The sequence below is a fragment of the Aotus nancymaae genome, unplaced genomic scaffold (assembly GCF_030222135.1).
Source record: "Aotus nancymaae isolate 86718 unplaced genomic scaffold, 86718_ANA_hifiasm-v0.15.2.pri h1tg000011l, whole genome shotgun sequence".
NCBI classification, from domain to species: domain Eukaryota; kingdom Metazoa; phylum Chordata; class Mammalia; order Primates; family Aotidae; genus Aotus; species Aotus nancymaae.
This window is the reverse complement of record NW_026988422.1, coordinates 79,685,262-79,704,063: the sequence shown is the minus strand read 5'-3', so window position 1 is coordinate 79,704,063 and position 18,802 is coordinate 79,685,262. Positions and strand designations below refer to the sequence as shown.

The 18,802-nt window shown below is 35.1% G+C and overlaps 1 protein-coding gene across 3 annotated transcripts in view; it reads left to right on the top strand.

Moving 5' to 3' along the window:
* Positions 1-18,802, top strand: part of ATG2B (autophagy related 2B) — an 87,241-nt gene that overhangs the window by 22,179 nt on the left and 46,260 nt on the right. The window contains exons 5-14 of one of the 3 annotated variants that reach the window (XM_012471275.3): positions 1,026-1,188; positions 2,638-2,817; positions 9,834-9,930; positions 10,801-10,986; positions 12,027-12,181; positions 12,273-12,378; positions 13,076-13,337; positions 15,553-15,703; positions 16,421-16,513; positions 16,648-16,836. In XM_012471275.3, the coding sequence (XP_012326698.1) occupies positions 1,026-1,188; positions 2,638-2,817; positions 9,834-9,930; positions 10,801-10,986; positions 12,027-12,181; positions 12,273-12,378; positions 13,076-13,337; positions 15,553-15,703; positions 16,421-16,513; positions 16,648-16,836 (1,582 nt within the window). The remainder of the gene's footprint in view (positions 1-1,025; positions 1,189-2,637; positions 2,818-9,833; positions 9,931-10,800; positions 10,987-12,026; positions 12,182-12,272; positions 12,379-13,075; positions 13,338-15,552; positions 15,704-16,420; positions 16,514-16,647; positions 16,837-18,802) is intronic. The other 2 variants (XM_012471276.3, XM_012471277.3) reach the window with 2 other exon arrangements.

Sequence of the window (18,802 nt, the reverse complement as noted above, 5' to 3'; positions counted from 1 at the left end):
TATTCTGTTTTTGTTAATATCAAATTAGAATAATAAGCATTTGAGTGCCACTAAATTTAAGGTGCTCTTGTGGGAAAGTTTCAGTTTTTTCATATTAACAATGCAATATTTAGGCATATTTCATTAATATGAAAGATATATTTGTTTTACTGTGCTTAATCTAAGTGCTGCTTTAGTGAGAAAGGCCAAGGCCACTGTTTTGAGGATCTTGAAAGAATTATTTAAAGGTCAATATGTGCAATAGTGATTTACTTAAAAAAAATAAACATGTTGCTTTTAGTTTTTTTTTTTTTTTGCATATGCCCACTTGAATCCCTTATACATAGCTCTAAAGCAAGGTTAATTTACATACACACACCTGAGCATTGATTTGAGGGAGTAACTGGTCACCTGTGTGTTAATGCTATATGAACTGCCAACAGAAATGAGCAGGATGCTCTGTGTGAGCACCAGAGACACTTTGTACATGGATCTATTTGGGGGCTCTACTGAATTTTAAGTAGCTATGTTACGGTTTCTGTCTTTCACAAAACACCTATTTGTAAAACAGGTATTGTTAGCATATCTTTGGAATTGGGGTCCATTGCCTTAAATAATGTATTTTGAAAAATCTAAAATTTCATGCATTTAGAATCATATTTTGTGTTTTGTTTAAACTGAAAATTAGTCACACGTAGGAATTCAAGAAATGCCATTTGTGACTTTGAGCCAAATGCTGTCTCACAGTTACCAAGAGACGTTTTGTTGGGGAGTACAGGAATTGTTTTCCTTAAAGCTAACTTTAGGGAGTTATTAATTTTTTCTCTCAATTTAAGCCTCATAAAGTTACCTTTTTGGAGTTAGGACCTCTTCATGAAAATATTTGCTGTAGTAAAGCACAGTGAGACTGAGCCTCATTATAGGCATATTCTAAGAAGTGCAAACACTTGAAAAAACCCTTTAACTTAAAAAAGCTATGTGAGTTTCTTATTGTAAATAGGTTTTCCTAGAAGCTTTGTGTAAATGCTTTTTAAAAAAAATTTCAGAACTGTATACTGTGATGAAACTGCTGACGAATCCTCAGGAATTAATGTGCATCAACCCACTGCTTTTGCTCACAAGTTACTTCAGCTCTCTGGAGTATCTCTCTTCTGGGATGAATTTTCTGCATCAGCAAAATCTTCCCCGGTGTGTTCAACTGCACCAGTGGTAAGAAAAACAAAACAAAAAACCCTAAAACCATTACTATAGATTTTTTTAAAGAAGAGTTAAATGAGGGCTATTAAATTTTGCTAGGATATATATGTGTTAATGAGTCTCTGTTTTGAGATTTAACACAAATATTCAGTAATGTTAATATATATATCAGAAATTTGAAAATACTGATATTTATATTCCTACCATTGTGCTGTGTATTAGTTTGAAAGGGAAATGTTGGGTACTGTATCTTGGGGGAAAATTGTGTAGAAGTTGAATATCCCTTATTCAAAATGCTGGAACTGTGGTTTGGATTTTTGAATATTTTTATAGACATAATGAGATATCTTGGGGCTGGGACCCAAGTCTAAATATGAAATCCATTTATGTTTCTTTCTTTTTTTTTTCCTCTCTTATTGAAGGTCTGGCAAGGAATTCTTCCTTTTTTTTTTGAGATGAAGTCTCCTTTCACCCGGGTTGGAGTACAGTGGCACAATCTCAGTTCACTGCAACCTCCACCTCCTGGGTTCAAAGGATTCTTCTCTCTCAGCCTCCTGAGTAGCTGAGATTACAGGCACGTGCTACCATTCCTGGCTAATTTTGTATTTTTGGTAGAGATGGGTTTCGCCATGTTGGCCAGGCTGGTCTCGGACTCCTGACCTCTGGCGGTCCACTTGCCTTGGCCTCTCAAAGTGCTAAGATTACAAATGTGAGCCACCAGGTCTGGCCCATTTATGTTTCATATACGCCTTATATACATAGCCTGAAGGTAATTTTATACAATATTTTAAATAATTTTGTGCATGAAACAAATATTTGACTGCAGCCCATCCCATGAAGTCAGGTGTATTTTCCTGACTTTGTGTTAGTGTCATGTTGGTGTTCAAAAAGTTTTGGATTTTGGAGGATTTTGGATTTTGGGTTTTTGGTTTAAGGATGTTTAGCCTATATTAACGTCTAATTTTTTTTTGTTTGTTTTTGTTTTGTTTTTACAATAAAAACAGGAAATTAAACAGTGTCTAAATTTACCTTACATAGTGACTGTATTGCTGAAACTTTATTCTACAAATAATATCTGAAAAAAGCTTTAAGGAGCTCTGTTAAATCCCTTCCAAGAGGAGAGTCATTTTATAAGTCACTCTATAATTTGCCTTTCATGTTACTTTATAAAACAGATTTTCTTAATTATACAGTGCCCAGTAGGTTTTCTTACTGCTGTAACTTGAACAGATACTGTGCTTTTTTCATAAAGTCCTTTTTCATGATTTGCTTTTATTACCAGTGGACTGTGCTAACATATTACTGTGTTTCATTTTAGCTATAAGATACTGGTTTGTCCATTGTAACATAATACAGTTTTACATGTCAAATATTTTATTCTTAAGTTGACATTTATATTTTACATTTCATTTTATTTATCTGAAAGTATTTTAAATAATTATTTTTGTCACCTTATTGCAGGAAACTGAGCCAAAGCTGTCACCAAGCTGGAACCCCAAAATTGTTTATGAGCCACACCCACAGCTAACTAGAAATTTACCAGAGATAGCACCTTCTGACCCAGTGCAAATTGGAGGGTTAATTGGTAGGTTGGAGTTGAGTCTCACATTGAAACAGAATGAAGTACTTCCTGGAGCTAAGGTCAGTGTTTGTTTCACTTTCTATAGTAAAACCAAAATAAAAGTACAAGTATTCTTTATTCTATGGCATGATTCATTGATTGATTACTGCAGATTATCCTGTAACTAGTGTATACTGCTGTCACTGAGTTAGCATTTTTACTGTCAGTTGATGCTTCTGTCCTAGGTCACAAAATTTATGTGAGGCCTGCCTTTGCCCTACTGTTGCAGCTCAGGTTTTATAAAGAGCTGCCTTCTACATTCACTCTCCTCTATTCCAACAATTTGAAACCGAAGAACGTCTCTTTTTTTGTATTAGGCATGGTTTCATTAATTCAGATAACTAGGAATTTATTTAAAAATTTCTTTCTGTTGTCATAAAATTAAGTTTAAAGGAAAAGAGATTTGGAAAGCAAGAAGACTGTAGAAGATGTTTTTAAAACTATATATATGTAAAAATATCTACCTATTTTGAACAGAATGACAATTTTTATATAGTTGTATAATATTTGTGAAGAGATAGACTTTTTCCATTGTCTCATAGCTTTAAAATTTTTTGACATAAAATCTGTATGATTTATCACCTTTACTTTTATTTTGAGGTGGCATCTACTTCTGTTACCCAGGCTGGAGTGCAGTGACAAGATCTTGGCTCACTGCAGCCTTGACCTCCTGGACTCAAGCAATCCTCCCTCCTCAGCCTCCCAAGTAGCTGGAATTACAGGCACATACCACCATGCCTGGCTAATTTTTGTATTTTTTTTTTGTAGAGACAGGGTCTCACTATGTTGCCCAGGCTGGTCTTGAACTCCTGGACTGAAGCGATCCTTCTTGCTCAGCCTACCAAAGTGTTGGGATTATAGGCATGAGGCACCTCACCAGAAACCTTTACTATTTTTAAGTGTATAGTTAAGTGGTAATAAATAAATGTATATTCTTTTTCCCTTAATTTCCCTACTGTTCTCAACCTCTGGTAACCATCAGTCTACTCTGGATCTTCATGAGATCCCCTTTTTTAGCACCTGCATGTGAGTGAGAACATGCGTTGTCTTTTTGTGCTTGGTTTATGTCATTTAACATAATGGCTTCTAGTTCCATTCATGTTGTTGCAAATGACAGGACTTCATTATTTTTTATGGCTGAGTAATAATTCCATTGGGTGTATATACCACATTTTCTGTATCCATTCATCTGTTGATGGACATTTAGAATGAGTCCATATTTTGACTGTTTGTATGTGTGTGTGTGTGTGTGTGTGTGTCTGTGTGTGTGTGTGTATCATATATATTCACTATGTGAATAATGTGCAGTAAACATGGCAGTGCAGATAGCTCTTTGGTGTATTGCTTTCCTTTCTTGTGGGTATATACCTAATGTAAAATTGCTGGATCATATGGAAGTTCTATTTTTAGTTTTTGTTGTTGTTGTTGTCCCTTTGTTTTCTTTTTCAAAAATTTCAATAGTTTTTGGGGTACAGGTTGTTTTTGGTTAATAGGTGAGTTCTTTAATGGTAAATTCTGAGATTTTAGTGTACCTGTCACCTGAGCAGTGTGCACTGTACCCAATATGTTGTCTTTTATCCCTCACCTCCCTCCTAACCTCCCCTCCTCCTGAGTCCCCAGAATTCATTATATACCTCTGTATGCTTTTGCATTCTCATAGCTTAGCTCCCACTTATAAGTGAGAACATACGATATTTGGTTTTCCATTCCTGAGTTCCTTCACTTAGAATAATGGCCTCCAGTCCATCCACGTTGCTGCAAAAGACATTATTTTGTTCCTTTTTATGGCTGAGTTAGTATTCCATACTGTGTGTGTGTGTGTGTGTGTGTGTGTGTGTGTGTGTATACATACCACATTTTCTTTATCCACTCGGTTGATTAACATTTAGGTTAATTTCATATCTCTACTATTTTGAATTATGCTGCGTGTGCATGTGTCTTTTGCATATAATGACTTCTTTTCCTTTGGTAGATACCAGTAGTGGGATTGCTGGGTCGAATGGTAGATCTACTTTTAGTTCTTTTTTTTTTTTTTTTTTTTTGAGACGGAGTCTCGCTCTGTTGCCCAGGCTGGAGTGCAGTAGTGCGATCTCAGCTTACCACAACATCTGCCTTCTGGGTTCAAGGGATTCTCCTGCCTCAACCTCCTGAGTGGCTGAGACTACAGGTGCATGCCACCATGCCCGGCTAATTTTTGTGTTTTTAGTAAAGACAGGGTTTCACTGTGTTGGCCAGGCTGGTCTCAAACTCCTGACCTTATAATCTGCCCTCCTTGGCCTCCCAAAGTCCTGGGATTACTGGCATGAGCCACCGTGCCCAGCCTACTTTTAGTTCTTTAAGGAATTTTCATACTGCTTTTTATAGTAGTTGTACTAGTTTACATTTCTACCAGTAGGGTAAAAGTGTTCCTTTTTTATGAAATCCATCCCAACATCTATTGCTTTTTGATTTTTTAATTATGGCCATTCTTGCAGGAGTAAGGTGGTATTTCATTGTGGTTTTAATTTGCATTTTCCTGATGATTAGTGATGAGCATTTTTTCATGTTTGTTGGCTGTTTAAATATCTTCTTTGAGAAATGTATATTCATGTCTCTTGCCTACTTTTTGATGAGATTATTTTTTTCTTGCTGATTTGTTTGAATTCGTTGCAGATTCCGGATATTAGACCTTTGTTAGATGCATATTTTACAAATATTTTCTCCCACTCTGTGGGTTGTCTGTTTGCTGATTATTTCTTTTGCTGTGCAGAGCTTTTTAGTTTAATCAGGTCCCATTTATTTTTGTTTTTGTTGTATTTGCTTTTGGGGTCTTAGACATGAATTTTTTGTCTAAGCCAATGTCCAGAAGAGTTTTTCCAATATTTTCTTCTAGAATTTTTATGGTTTCAAGTCTTAGATTTACATCTTTGGTCCATCTTGAGTTGATTTTTATACAGGGTGAGAGATGAGGATCCAAGTTCATTCTTCGACATGTAGCTTGCTAATTTTCCCAGCATCATTTATTGAATAGGGGGTCCTTTACCCAATTTCTGTTTTTGCATTTGATGAAATTCAGCATCCCTTTATGATAAAAACCATCAACAAAATAGGCGTAGAAGGGACTTACCTCAAAGTAATAAAAGACATATATGACAAACTTAGAGCCAACATCATACGGAGTGGGGAAAAGTTGAAAGCATTCCCCCTGAGAACTGGAACAAGACAAGGATGTCCACTTTCACCACTTCTATTCAACATAGTACTAGAAGTCCTAGCCAGAGCAGTCAGGCAAGAGAAAGAAATAAAGGACATCCAAATTGGAAAAGAGGAAGTCAAAATACAACTGTTCACCAATGCTATGATCATACACCTAGAAAACCCTAAAGACTCGTCCAAAAGGCTCCTAGATCTGATAAGTGAATTGAGTAAACTTTCAGGTTTCAAAATCAATATACACCAGTGAGTAGTAGTGCTATACACCAACAATGACCAAGCTAAGAATCAAATCAAGAACGCTATTCCTTTTACAACAGGGGCAATAAAATAAAATAAAATAAATAAGACAATAGTTGGAATATACTTAACCAAAAAACTGAAATAGCTTTTCAAGGAAAACTACAAAATACTGCTGAAAGAATAGATGACACAAACAAATGGAAACACATCCCATATTCATGGATGGAAATGATGCATATTGTGAAAATGACCATATTGCCCACTGCAATGTACATATTCAATGCATTTCCCATCAAAATACTGTCATTTTTCACAGAACTAGAAAAAACAGCCCTAAAATTCATATGGAACCGGAAAAGAGCCCACACTGCCAAAATAATACAAACCAAAAAGAACAAAATGTTGAGTTATCACATTACTGGACTTTATGCTACAAGTCTGTAGTTAGCAAAACAGCATGGTACTGGTATAAAAGTAGGCATTTAGTCCAGTGAAACAGAATAGAGAACCCAGAAATAAAGCCAAATGCTTACGGCTAACTGATCTTTGACAAAGCATACAAAAACATATTTTTAGAGGAAACTTCATACTGTTCTTTATAGTGGTAATATATACACTATACTAATTTACATCCCAACCAACAGTGTATGAGGGTTCTACTTCTCATAGCTTTGACACTGTATAAAGACACTGTATAAATACAACTGTATTTGTCTCTTAGGGAATCATATTGATCAGTCTTACGGAGAACCAGGAAATTTGCATTTACTTAGCTCAAAATTATTGGTTAAGCGTTATTTTCACACTTTGAAAACAAATTTTCTATATAATCTCTATAAAATGTACTTTTAATTAAGAAGATACCAGGATTTATTCATCTGTTTATTTACTCATCTCCCTAGTTGTAGATGTTTGAGTGACTACCGTATGCCAGTTGCTTACTTGTCCAAGTTCTTGGGACAGATGCAAAAATGAGTGGAATACAATTTTTGCCCAGTAAAATATAGAGTAAGGGATATGGAAATTGCTATGGGGACATGGAAGAAGGAGCCACTAAGCACATGTGAATATATATAAAACGAATTTTCAGTTACCATGTTACATTGAAGAATCTCCGGAAATCTCTCCTTGGATTGGAACCTCTGACTAGAGTTTGAGGAGGAGGAAGAGGGTTGGAATGAAGACATTACTATTACTGATTACTTAGGCCCCTTTTGTTTACTGCTCTGTCCTTCAGATGGTGCAAAATCCTTTCACAAGGTCATAAGACCCTTTTATAAGTAACATGTTGGGATTGTTAGCAGAACAGATAGTCAAAGGGTTATGTAACTCTACAGGGAATCGTCTGCTGAGGAAACGTCCTTGGGAAACTGATATTAATAATATGCTTATGTCTTCGGGGAATGCATTTGCTATGTCTGTAAGGAGGAGGAAGCATAGCAATAACTTTTATAGTTCTGTTTTGGTTAATTATATGTATGCTTTTATATTCATGTAAACCCAAACTTTTGTATATAATGTGTTGATTTGTACAAATGTCTTTTATAATGAAACATTATGTATACATTTGTATAAATGTATAAATACATGTTACTTTTAGAGTTCTGTATATTAGGACAAATGAACATCTGGAAAAATTGTATAGTGGCATTGTGTGCCAGCCAATATTTAATATTTAGAGATACTATTCTTTCCTATAGAGTAATTTTTGTGTAATGATGAGTATTTGAGTATAATTTGTTTTTATTTAATGCAAATGATGCTAAATGGAAAAAGACAAGTTCTGGATTTTAGTATTGAGAAACATAGATCTCATAAAATGTAGCGTAAATAAAGATGTCATTAATTAGGGGTGCTCAAAACATCAGATCTTTAATCTCTTTCTGATGTACACTGGACTTCACTTTTTCAACAGTGGATTCAAAATGTTACAAAATATTTTATTTTTTATTTTTAAGTTCTCAGAATAGTTTTCCCTTGAGTAGTGTGTAAGTCTATGTTTCATATAGTCAGTTTTAGCCTATGGTTTTAGGAACGCATTTGTACAAAAATAGGAGACTGCCCATATTGAATTTAGAGATGTTTTGTTTTAGTTACCATCTTACATTGAGTTGAAATTTGTTTTTTAGTTATGTTCTTTTATATTTCCAAAAGGAAGTAGTAAATACTTTGTTCTTTCTATGCCAAACTCAGAATGTACAAATAATGAAATATTTCTATGAAAATTTTAATTTCAATGAATTAGAAATGAAACTCTTCATTGTTCATTCTAATGAAGATCAGAGATTGTGCTTTCAGTACAACAATTGTGAAGTTATAAAACAATTTTTAAATTTGGCGTATAATTAGAAACACATTTTCCCACTCCTCATAGCCATAGGTTGGCTCATGGCTTGGGATGTCAGTGGTCAGGAAGGCACCCTGTAAAATAAGCCGTCTGTGGGCCGAACAGCAGAGCCATGCCATGGAAGGAGTGAGGGCTTTCCCTCCAGGTCAACCTGGGTTAGAATCTGGCTCTGTATCTGCTGCATGGCCTTGTGCAATTCACTGAATCCTTGTGAACTTGTTTCTTCATCTGTACAACAGAAACAGTAATAAGAATTAGAGGAAACAAATATAAAAGCACTTAGCATGATACCCCAGTGCTCAAAAAAAAGTGATAATAATGATTAATTTTACTGGATAATGTCTTCTCAGGTCATCAAAATTTCTCAAAGCCATTATATAGTTTATTTGTCTTTTTAAATTTTTTTTAGAATCAGAAGGAATTCCTTCTCCTGGAAAAGAAGTCATTTTCTAGATATACATGTTTTGTTAATTGCATTATTTTTCAGTTGCAAAATGACATACAAATAATAGGAGTCAGTGTTAAGAGGAGGTGAATGAAAAGTAAGGCAAAGATATTCTGCTTTTTAGAATGTGATATAGAGAATACAGTAATTGCTTTTGTCAGAGTATTCAGGAATCATCAAGAGAGTGGGATAGAGCTTTTATTTCTAGGTGGAAAACTGGGCAAAGAGTTGGAAAAGAGGAAGTTCACATAAACACTATCTTCTATCCATATTTCTGTGGTGGCATCCTCCTCCCATGCAGAGCAGACTTTGTGGACCACAGTAGGTACTGGGAGGGCACAGTGTTGGTGGAGAAGGTCCTTATGTGCTCTGCTAGAGTGTGATCGGTAGCGTACTTAAGAAAGCCAACTTTCTTTGTTCTTGATGTGAATCAGACTTTAAGGATTATGATTTTAGTCTTTCAAAAGTCAATACAGTGCTATTGCTACCTTAATATTCATCCTTGGAGACCATGTCTTAAGTCCTCCTCAAATACTTTACTCAGAAGACTTGAAGAGACAAAAAGTATAACATTGGACTTGTCAGCATGGAATTTCTCAGGAGGATTTTTCCTTTTAGAACAACAGTTTGGTGGCCTTTAAGTCTTTTCATTTAGATTGTGTGAATTAGTAGAGAGAATCTCAGATGAAGGAATGAATCTAAGACTAAAGAATCAGTATTCATCTCAGTTCATTAAAATATACTGCTGTTTATGGTGATAAGGTTATAAAGAATACTCCTCCTGAATAGTTTTTTTTCCTACCCTTAAGTTGGATGTTGATGGACAGATAGACTCTATTCATCTACTCCTGTCACCGAGACAGGTGCACTTGCTTTTGGATATGTTGGCAGCTATTGCTGGACCAGGCAAGTATAATTCTGTTATGATATATATAATTGTTACTTTTTAAAATTTTAAAAAACTTTAAAATTAAAATATATGACATATGTACATGTAGAAAAGTCTATTAATAATTTTTGAGGGCCAGGCGTGGTGGCTCATGCCTGTAATCTCAGCACTTCGGGAGGCCGAGGTGGGCGAATCATGAGGTCAAGAGATTGAGACTATCCTGGCCAACATGGTGAAACCCTGTCTCTATTAAAAATACAAAAATTAGCTGGGTGTGGTCGCGTGCGCCTGTAGTCCCAGCTACTCGGGAGGCTGAGGCAGGAGAATTGCTTGAACCCGGGGGGCAGAGGTTGCAGTGAGCCGAGATTGCGCCACTGCACTCCAGCCTGGCACCTGGTGACGGAGCAAGACTCTGTCTCAAAAAAACAAAAAACAAACAAACAAAAATTTTTTTGAATATGTGAATTCAAAGAAGCAAATAAGAATCTTAAGTAGTTAAATTTGATTGGGTGTTTTGAATTGTGTTACCTTGGCACATATTCACATTCAGATGATTTGTGTGCATTCTTGACTATTCCAAAATTGTACTGACTTCTTTGGTTGGGAATAGTACTTCATACAACCGAGAAAGTATAATTGTTGAACACAGTAAGTAGTACACATTTTAAAATATTTTCAGTGGCTCATATCCATCAGAGATAAGATTTTGGGATTCCTGGCTAGTTGCTTAAAGCTATTGCTTAGAGCTCCGACTCATTAAATAGCAGGTGGTTTTGCACTGTTGTTGTTCACTTGCCACTGTTGTTCCATAAGTCGGTTTTGGGAAGGAAATGCTTAATTAACTCCCAATTTAATTACTGTTTTGCTTTCCTTTTGTATACTTATAGAAAATTCTGGCAAAATAGGGTTAGCTAATAAAGATAGGAAAAATCGACCCATGCAGCAGGAAGAAGAGTATCGAATTCAAATGGAATTAAACCGATATTATTTGAGAAAAGATTCCCTCTCTGTGGGTGTATCTTCAGAGCAAAGTTTTTATGAGACAGAAACGGCTCGTACACCTTCTAGCCGTGGTAAGCAACTCTAACAGTTGACACCAGAATCATATATTACAATCATAGATAAAATTACACTTAATGTTGGCTGCTGTGAAGAGAAGTTTAGGAATGAAAGAACAAAAAGATCAACATTATAAGAAATCTATAACTTTTAATTTATAATTAATCTAATTACAACATTATAGTAATACACTAGCATATGGGTGCTATAGTATATTTTTTGATTGTGTAGTTTTGTTTTGTAAATGATTTATTCTAAGGAAAACCAATTTACAAAAATGTAAATTTATATGAAAGTTAAATTAGGGGTAGTGATATATTTTGTCAAATTATTATGTGCTCATATAGTGATTTATAGTTTAAGAAACTACTAAACTAGTAAAGTTTGATTAGGAAACTTTCCCTTAATGATTTTTCCATCAATTATATGTTAGTAATATTCTCTACCCAGCTTACTTTACATTAACAGGTGTTTCAGAATGTATAAGTGCTAATAACATAGATAAAATGAATCAATTTAAGTATGGGATGTTGGACAAAATAAGAAATCAAAGCCTACTCAAGAAATTTTGGCCATAATAAACTTCATTTGCATTAGGGTAAAGCAATCCCGAAAGAAGGAATTGAAATGTAAATAGAATTCCAAATAATGTATTTGGCTCTTTAAAAAAAAAAAAAAAAAGAAAGAAATAACTGTATCCAGATGAAACTAGAGGTTGCAATATATTTATATTATTTTAAAATCTGATTTTAATTCCTAAACTGGCATATCACATTTAAAAATATACCAGGTAATACAACATTTATATATTTAAAACAAAACATGTTCATCAGTAGGATAGCTTCATTTTGTATTAATTTATATTGAGCTTTTACTATGCCATTAATATCTTGGATTCAAATAAATTACCCCACTGGAAATAACATAAAATTTGGGGCATCACTATATCTTGTATAATCTAAAGGCAGAAGATCGTATTAATGTATATTAACTAACGTAAAAGACTTGAATTGGTGGGATTATAATACAAATGACATAGTTTAATTCTCTCTAGAAGAAGAAGTATTCTTCTCCATGGCTGATATGGACATGTCTCATAGTCTCTCTTCTCTTCCACCCCTTGGGGACCCCCCAAACATGGACCTTGAGTTATCATTAACTAGTACATATACAAATACCCCAGCAGGATCTCCATTAAGTGCTACTGTGGTAAAGTATTATTTAGTTTTTCTTTTGTTCTTGAAAAGTTGCTTCTAAAATTCTGCACTTCATTCACGTGCTTAAAAAAAATCTTTTATAGCTTCAGCCCACTTGGGGAGAGTTCCTTGATCATCATAAAGAACAGCCAGTAAGAGGGTCAACATTTCCATCCAACCTAGTTCACCCAACATCTTTACAGAAGATACGTAAGTAAAAATAAGACATTTGTTGTTAGTTTCTGCTGAAATTTTTAAGTTTAAAAGTTAAAAACAATTTTTAAAATGCCATTCTACTGGTGCTTTTCTTTCTTTTTTTTGTCTTGGCCATTTAGCAAAGTTCAGAAAATGAAAATGAACCATTGATAAACAATTCACTATGAAGTGTTTTAGAATAGTTGCCCGTTCATTGTATTCTTTGTGTATTTAAATACATAAATATTTTTAGTTCAAAAGTACACTATAAGTTTCATATTATTATTGCAGTTTAGGAGCCTCAATCAATCATGTGATTTTTTTTTTTTCACTCTTTACATATTCCTTGAAAGAGAATCTCAGGTTTCTTTTCTGCAGAATTTAATTGAAATAGACCCAAGGTTTAAAGGAAAATTTGGTGAGCAGCTTTCGGTTAGTCTTGAGTTTTCCAGTACATTTTTATTAATGTAAAAGCTTGGTTTGTACATTTGTTGTTGTCACATACTTTGGTACTACAGTACCAAAATCTTGGATATAAGATGCAGCAAGATAGCCATTGATTTTACTTAAATTAATTGTTTAATATCATTCAAACTGTTGTATGATCATCTGTTTTTTTAAAGCTAATAAATGTATAAATGTTTTATAATTTTGCTATAATAGTTTTTATGTGTTAAATTTTATGTATATAATTTTAACACTTCTATTTCAGCTCTCCCATCTAGATCTATTTCAGTGGATGATTCCAGGCCTGAACTTATTTTTAGACTAGCTGTGGGAATTTTTTCAATCTCTGTGCTTCACATTGATCCTTTATCTCCACCTGAAACATCACTGAACCTTAATCCATTGACACCTATGGCAATAGCTTTCTTTACTTGTATAGAAAAGATTGATCCAGCAAGATTTTCAACAGAAGATTTTAAGTCTTTCCGAGCAATGTTTGCAGAAGCTTGCTCACATGATCACCTTAGGTAAACTCTCACTTATATATTTGTGATCCTTTAAACTTTCACGTATGTACTAATGATCCTTGAAAAAGAACCACATGTGGACTTTTGCATCCACCTGTCTGCATTTGTTTTTCTCATTCACACTTTATTTGTAAATGAATGGAATGAGTCAAGTTTTCTTGCAGTGCTGCAAAGATATTTAGTGTAGAATCTTTAATTCAGGTTATTTGGCATGTAGAACAAGTATCTCTTTAGCCCCCTGCTCAGCTCTTGTCAAGTTTCTTTAACCATGTTTTGCCGTCATCCCTATTGATGCCATTGCAGTTCTGAAAACAGTTGTTATCGTCACTGGCATTAACAGAGATTACAGTGGTAATGAAAAATAGAATGATAATACTATTGAAACTGATCCATATGCCACTGGCTGTGGGGTAGGAAACATTCCCAAGGCTGAACTTGGATGCTGTGTTTCAACTTCTGCTTAAGAAAAATCAGAGCTTACCAAATAGCCAGTGAGTGATCCTTTCATGGATTGAGTCCTAATAATTGAATTTGTAAGTATAGTTTTTTTTTTTTTTTAAATTGAGACAGAATCTCACTCTGTCGTCCAGGCTGGAGTTCAGTGGCGCGATCTCAGCTCATTGCAACCTCCACCTCCCAGGTTCAAGCGAATCTGCAGCCTCAGCCTCCTGAGTAGCTGAGATTACAGGCATGTGCCACCATGCCTGGCTAGTTTTTGTCTTTTTAGTAGAGACAGGGTTTCATCATTTTGGCCAGGCTGGTCTCGAACTCCTGACCTTGAGTGATCTGCCTGCCTCAGCCTCCCAAAATGCTAGGATTACAGGCATGAGTCACCATGCCTGGCCTATAGTATTGTTAATATGCAAACACTCTTTATTTTAATGTGAAGGTGATCTGTAAATTTTTGAATGTCTTATACAGTGGTTTAAACATATCATCTATATTAGTATTTTTAGAAAATACTTTGGGCTTTTATTTCATCTTTTAAGCTTCTTTAAAGTATTAAAATTGATATGAAAAGTAGTTTTACACCTAATAAAAGAAAAACTCTACAGGTTAGGACTATAGAATTTATAATCAAACTGTAAAAAAAAAACCTTTTTTTTCTTTCCCTGTCCTTTTTTTTTTTGAGGCAGAGTTTTGTCCTGTCACCCAGCCTAGAGTACAGTGGTTCAGTCTCAGTTCCCTGCAACATCTGCCTACTGGGTTCAGGTGATTCTTGTGCCTCAGCCTCCCAAGTAGCTGGGACCATAGGCGTGCAACCCACGCTCAGCAAATTTTTGTATTTTTATTTTATTTATTTTTATATTTATTTATTTAGAGACAGAGTCTCACTCTGTTGCCAGGCTGGAGTGCAGTGGTGTGATTTCGGCTCACTGCAACCTCTGCCTTCCAGGTTCAAACAATTCTCCTGCCTCAGCCTCCTGAGTAGCTGGGACTACAGGTGCACGCCACCATGCCCTGCTAATTTTTCTATTTTTAGTAGAGACAGGGTTTCACCATGTTGGCCAGGGTGGTCTCAATCTCTTGACCTTGTGATCCACCCATCTCGGCCTCCCAAAGTGCTGGGATTACAGGAATGAGGCACCGTGCCCGGCCTAATTTTTGTATTTTTAATAGAGATGGGGTTTAACCATATTGGCCAGGTTGGTCTTGAACTCCTGACCTCAGTTGATCTGCCCACCTTGGCCTCCCAAAGTGCTGGGATTACAGGAGTGAGCCACTGTGCCTGGACTTTTTTCCCCCCATTTTTGACAAGGTTTCAAATATCTGCCAGTAGGAACATATGATAAAAGCAACAAAAAATAGAGGTAGACTTAAATTTGGGCCTCATCGACTGAAGTTTTTGAAATATTGCATGATGTTTTTAGATAATTTTAAGAAGCTATTTCATATATTTTACAGATTTGAAAGATTTTATCTTTGCAATGTAAATTTTTAAATGTGGAAGAGGAAGGGCAGTGTTGGGAAATAAATATATCCTGTAAAATCTCCTATCAACAGAACTGATTTTTTTTATCTTAAGGAAATATAAATTTGAAGCAATCTTTCTGGTTAATTTTTTTAGGAATATTAATTATTGATAACAACTTGAACTTGTCAGAATAGATGGATAATTGTTATATGTTAACACTTTATTCTATTTGACTACTTATACATTGTTTAATCTAGAAGTATGTGAATAATCTTAAATGGTGTGCACTTTTTATAATAGATTTATAGGTACTGGCATTAAAGTATCCTATGAACAAAGACAAAGATCAGCTGCCCGATATTTCAGTACTGATATGTCCATTGGGCAAATGGAATTTTTGGAGTGCCTATTTCCAACTGATTTTCATTCTGTTCCTCCTCACTATACAGAGGTAAACGTTGAATACTTTTTAAGATTATTTTTAAAATCTAGCTTGCTTTTTAATAATTGTATAAGGCAGTGATTTTCTTTAAAAATGTATAGAAGGAGTATTGTCATTTTCTTTTTGCATTTGTGTTCTGTTGAAACATTTTTAAGAATGTTACCCAACATCATTATAAGGGTCTGTTAGAATTTTAAATTTAGAGTTGACTTATTTAGAAGTGATAGATGGGTTATGAGAAAAATGACTTCATTTCTCCCATTTTCAAAGCACTCTTCATTTCAGAAGAATTTGATTATTGAACAAATAGTTATTGAATGCCTGCTGTGTGCTAAGCACTGTTCAAGACAAGTGAAATGTCTTGTGTTCATTTGCCATTATTCTGATTTTTTCCTAATGTAAAAGTGCGACCTAAAGAAACTTTAGAAAACTGTCCAAGTAATATTCATTGCTGTTACTTTGACCCTTTGTACTGTTTTATTTTAAAAACACTTTCTTGGAAATGAATTTATTTGAATCCTCACCTACATTTTACAGGTGAGATATCATAGGAGTTAACTAACTTGTCTAAGGTTCACATTGCTAGTAAGTGCCAAAAGTGAAACTTAAAACCAGATTTCTGACTTCAAAAAGCCTTTCTCACTATTATATGGGCACCTCTGTAAATTCATGTGATTAATTGTAGTTTAATCTTACATCTAATTTGTCTTCATCTTTACTTTTAAGCTTTTAATGTTCCATTCCAAAGAAGGAACTGGTTCCCATTCCCCTGTGTGTCTTCAGCTTCATTATAAGCATTCTGAGAATAGAGGGCCCCAGGTAAGATGTCTTTTTTTTAATAATTACAACCTGTATATTTTCATCTGATACATACTTTGTCACAATTATAAGGTCTTAACATAATCTTATAGTAGTTTTTAGTGATTGTATTAATGTCTTTTTTTTTTTTTAAGGGTAATCAAGCAAGACTTAGTTCGGTTCCTCAGAAGGCAGAATTACAAATTAAATTAAATCCAGTGTGTTGTGAGCTGGATATCAGTATTGTGGACAGGTTAAATTCCTTGCTTCAACCACAGAAACTTGCCACAGTGGAGATGATGGCATCCCACATGTATACTTCATATAATAAGCATATTAGTCTGGTAAGTATTCAAAAGCCACAAATACCAATCATAATTATGGTTAACTAATAGAGTTATTGAGATAATTTCTGAACTTAAGAATTTTTAAAAGATTAAACAGTATATATTATTAAAACAGCATTATTTGTAATAATAAATGGAGACATCTTTTATGTATTGATAGTAGACTAGCTAAATAAGTTGTGATAATACACTTAATGAAATTTTATGTGGTCATTTAAAATGATGGTTACGGGCTAGGCACGGTGGCTCATGCCTGTAATCCTAGCACTTTGGGAGGCTGAGATGGGTGGATCACCTGAGGTCAGGAGTTCAAGACCACCTGGCCAACAGCGAAACCCTGTCTCTACTAAAATATGAAACTTAGTCAGGTATGATGGCAGGTGCCTGTAATCTCAGCTACTCGGGAGGCTGAGATGGGAAAAATCTCTTGAACCCAGGAGATGGTGGTTGCAGTGAGCTGAGATTGCACCACTGCACTCCAGCCTGGGCGGCTGAGTGAGACTTCATCTCAAAAAAAAAAAGATGGTTATGGCTGGGTGTGGCAGCTCACACCTGTAATCCCAACACTTTGGGAGGTTGAGGTGGGAGGATCACTTGAAGCCAGTTCGAGACCAGCCTGGCCAACATGATGACACACTGTCTCTACTAAAAACATAAAAATTAGCTAGGCATGGTGGCACACACCTGTAATCCTAGCTACTCAGGAGGCTGAGGCATAAGAATAGCTTGAACCCAGGAGGCAGAGGTTGCAATGATCTGAGATCACATCACTGCACTTCAACCTGGATGACAGAGTGAGACTCTGTCAAAAAAAAAAAAAAAAGTAAAATGATGGTTATGTAGATGGTATAGCAACATGAAGAAGGCTTATCAAGAAGGATTAAATGAAAAAGTAGAATATATTGCTTTACATAGCCTTGTCACACCTGTGTAAATAAAATTGATGTATAGAAAAAGAATGGCTGGAAATGTGGTAGTCAGTAGCATTGTTTATGTTATAGTGGAATTAGTTTTTCTTTACTTTTCCATGTTTATCTGAATTTTTATAAGCTGTGATTATAATGTCTTCACAAAATTTTATCTGTTTATACATTTGATAAATTAATTGAACTACCTAAAACATGTAGCCCAAACATTATAGGATATACTTTGAAAATAATCTGTTGAACATCACATTATATCACTTTTACTTAGATCTGGTGCCTGGGGTCTTTTCTAAGCAAATTAAGTCAGATTTGCAAGAACTCTATTAGGAATTTTGGGGCCGTAGGACCAGGATCAGATGGAGACAACCTTAGTTAAAAAGAAAATGAAAAAGATATTTTATTTTTCTATGTATTTGCTTTTCTCTTAGTATTGAGTATTCACATCAAATTAGCATTATTTATTATTATTAATACTTTTGAAACAAAAATCTGTTGCCCAGGCTGCAGTGCAGTGCTACGATATCAGCTCATGTTAGCCTTGACCCCCTTGGCTCAAGCGATCCTCCTGCCTCAGCTTCCCAAGTAATTGGGACTACATGTGTGTGCCACCACACCTGGTTGAGTTTTTTATTTTTTGTCTCCCTATGTTGTCCAGGGTAGGCATTCTTTATTTGTTATTGTCATCAATTGCTAGTTATTTTTATTTCTGTGGGGTAGTCTCTGTATTAGTTCTTAATTATATATGTAATCAGATGACGGTTTGATCTCTTGGGTTACTTTTGCTTGAGAGTTGTGGTTAATATTAGCAAATCAAATAGGGAGAGTTAGAATAGATTTGTTAAAAATTGCTGTGGTGGCTCACACCTATAGTCCCAGCAACTCAGGAGGCCGAGGCAGGAGTATTGCTTGAGCCCAGGAGTTTGAGACCAGCATGGGTGACATAGCAAGACCCTGTCTCAAACACACACACACACACACACACACACACACACACACACACACACAAAGTCTAGCATATGAAGGGAGTTTTCTGATCA